At 62.0% G+C, this 1,485-nt stretch overlaps 1 protein-coding gene across 1 annotated transcript in view; it reads right to left on the bottom strand.

The window, feature by feature from the left end:
* Positions 1-1,485, bottom strand: part of RNPEP (arginyl aminopeptidase (aminopeptidase B)) — a gene marked incomplete at its 5' end in the record, with an annotated part of 7,154 nt that overhangs the window by 2,021 nt on the left and 3,648 nt on the right. Inside the window, 4 exons of the mRNA XM_010187709.1 lie at positions 3-84; positions 722-830; positions 1,181-1,293; positions 1,418-1,478. Coding sequence (XP_010186011.1) covers positions 3-84; positions 722-830; positions 1,181-1,293; positions 1,418-1,478 — 365 coding nt within the window. The remainder of the gene's footprint in view (positions 1-2; positions 85-721; positions 831-1,180; positions 1,294-1,417; positions 1,479-1,485) is intronic.

The following is a 1,485-nucleotide window of genomic DNA, read 5'->3' as shown; positions in this document are numbered from 1 at the left end:
GCTTCATCAGCTGCTCCCCCGGCGAGAGGTCGGGCAGGTAGGGGGGCCAGCCCGGCGTGTTCAGCCAGCGGTCAAATTCAAAGCCTGCGGCAAGGAAGGGGTGGGGAGATGGGACTGATTTTCTGACCCCTGTACCAGGCGCTGCTGTCCACGCACCCTGCTGCCTTCTCCGAGGCCGTCCCCAGCACCACCAAACCTGCCCAGGGATGGTGATGAGCAGAGACAGAGTGAGGCTGTTAAGGCACCCTGAGCTTGGTGTGTGCTTGTGCAGCAACAGCCCCAGCGCTGCCAGCGAGCTGAGCTGGCTCTGGCACACAGAGCTCCTGCCAAGCCTGGCTCTGTGCAGCCAGGCCCAGCTGAGCCTGGGGCACCACTGAGCCCGATCCCAGCAGCTCCACGAGCAAACGCTCCCATGCTCATGCTAGAGACTGGCCGGGCTCAGCTCTCCATGTGGAAACCCCATGAGACGGCACCTGAGCACAGAGCACGGACTGGATGGAAACCCCAGGCTGAGCCCAGGGTAGTGCCTGATCCCGGAGCAGCCAGTGCTGCACTGTCTCCACTGGAGCCCAGGCCCAGTACCAGCAGCAGCGCCTCCAGTAAACCCCACAAACCAACATGCTCAGGGTCTGCACAGGACGTGGGATGGCTCAGACACCCATGGGATGCTGGTTTGCAAAGCAGCGCCCTGGTCCCCTGGTCAGGAAGGCTCCGTGCTGACCTGGGATGGAGTCCACGCCTTTCTCCTTCAGCTCTGGGAAGTACTCCAGGAAGAAACCAAGGGTGTCATCCGCTGTGATGCTCTGGAACTTGAACCGGTTCACGTAGGCCTGCGGGGACAGCCAGGGTGTGATGCCACAGGTGCTCACCTCCAGCAGCGCTGCCCAGCCCTCCCCGTGCTCCATCTCATGGAGGCTTAGTGTTGCCAAGCCCACGCTGCCCTCGTTCCCTCCTAGGGGCTGCCCAGGCTCCTGCATCCCCCAGTTCACTGTGAGCCCTGCCAGTGTGGGGCCAAGCTGAGCCCTCACCTCATTCCCCATGAACATCTCCAGTTCTCACCTCCTCTTCTCCCCAGCCCCCCTGTTCACCCTGTCCTTCCCGGGGTCCCGCTGCCCTCTCCCCTCCCGCCGTGGGGTTTTGCAGGACTTGGCACCTCCACCTGGTACCTCCCTGTACCAACCTGGAGGAAGGCATCGAACTTGCTCTGGTTCCCCACCAGATGGGCCAAGTAGCTCACAAAGCAGTACCCCTTCTCGTAGGGCGTTTCGTTGTACGTGTCATCCGGATTGATGCCTAGAAAGAGGGGAAACCCTCAGGAATCATCTCCAAAAAAACCCCAGCCCTCGCATGCACTGAGACTTCTGCTTTCGCTGCTGGGTGCAGGCCTGTCACATCCCTCCTGGAGCCATCGCCTCACTCGGGTCCCACCAGCAGTGCCAGTTGTATTGCGAGCCATCAAACACCCCAGCAGCTGGGCTCTCCACC

Source organism: Mesitornis unicolor, unplaced genomic scaffold, assembly GCF_000695765.1.
Source record: "Mesitornis unicolor isolate BGI_N332 unplaced genomic scaffold, ASM69576v1 scaffold4157, whole genome shotgun sequence".
Classification (NCBI taxonomy): Eukaryota; Metazoa; Chordata; class Aves; order Mesitornithiformes; family Mesitornithidae; genus Mesitornis; species Mesitornis unicolor.
This window is presented reverse-complemented; position numbering and strand designations above follow the sequence as displayed.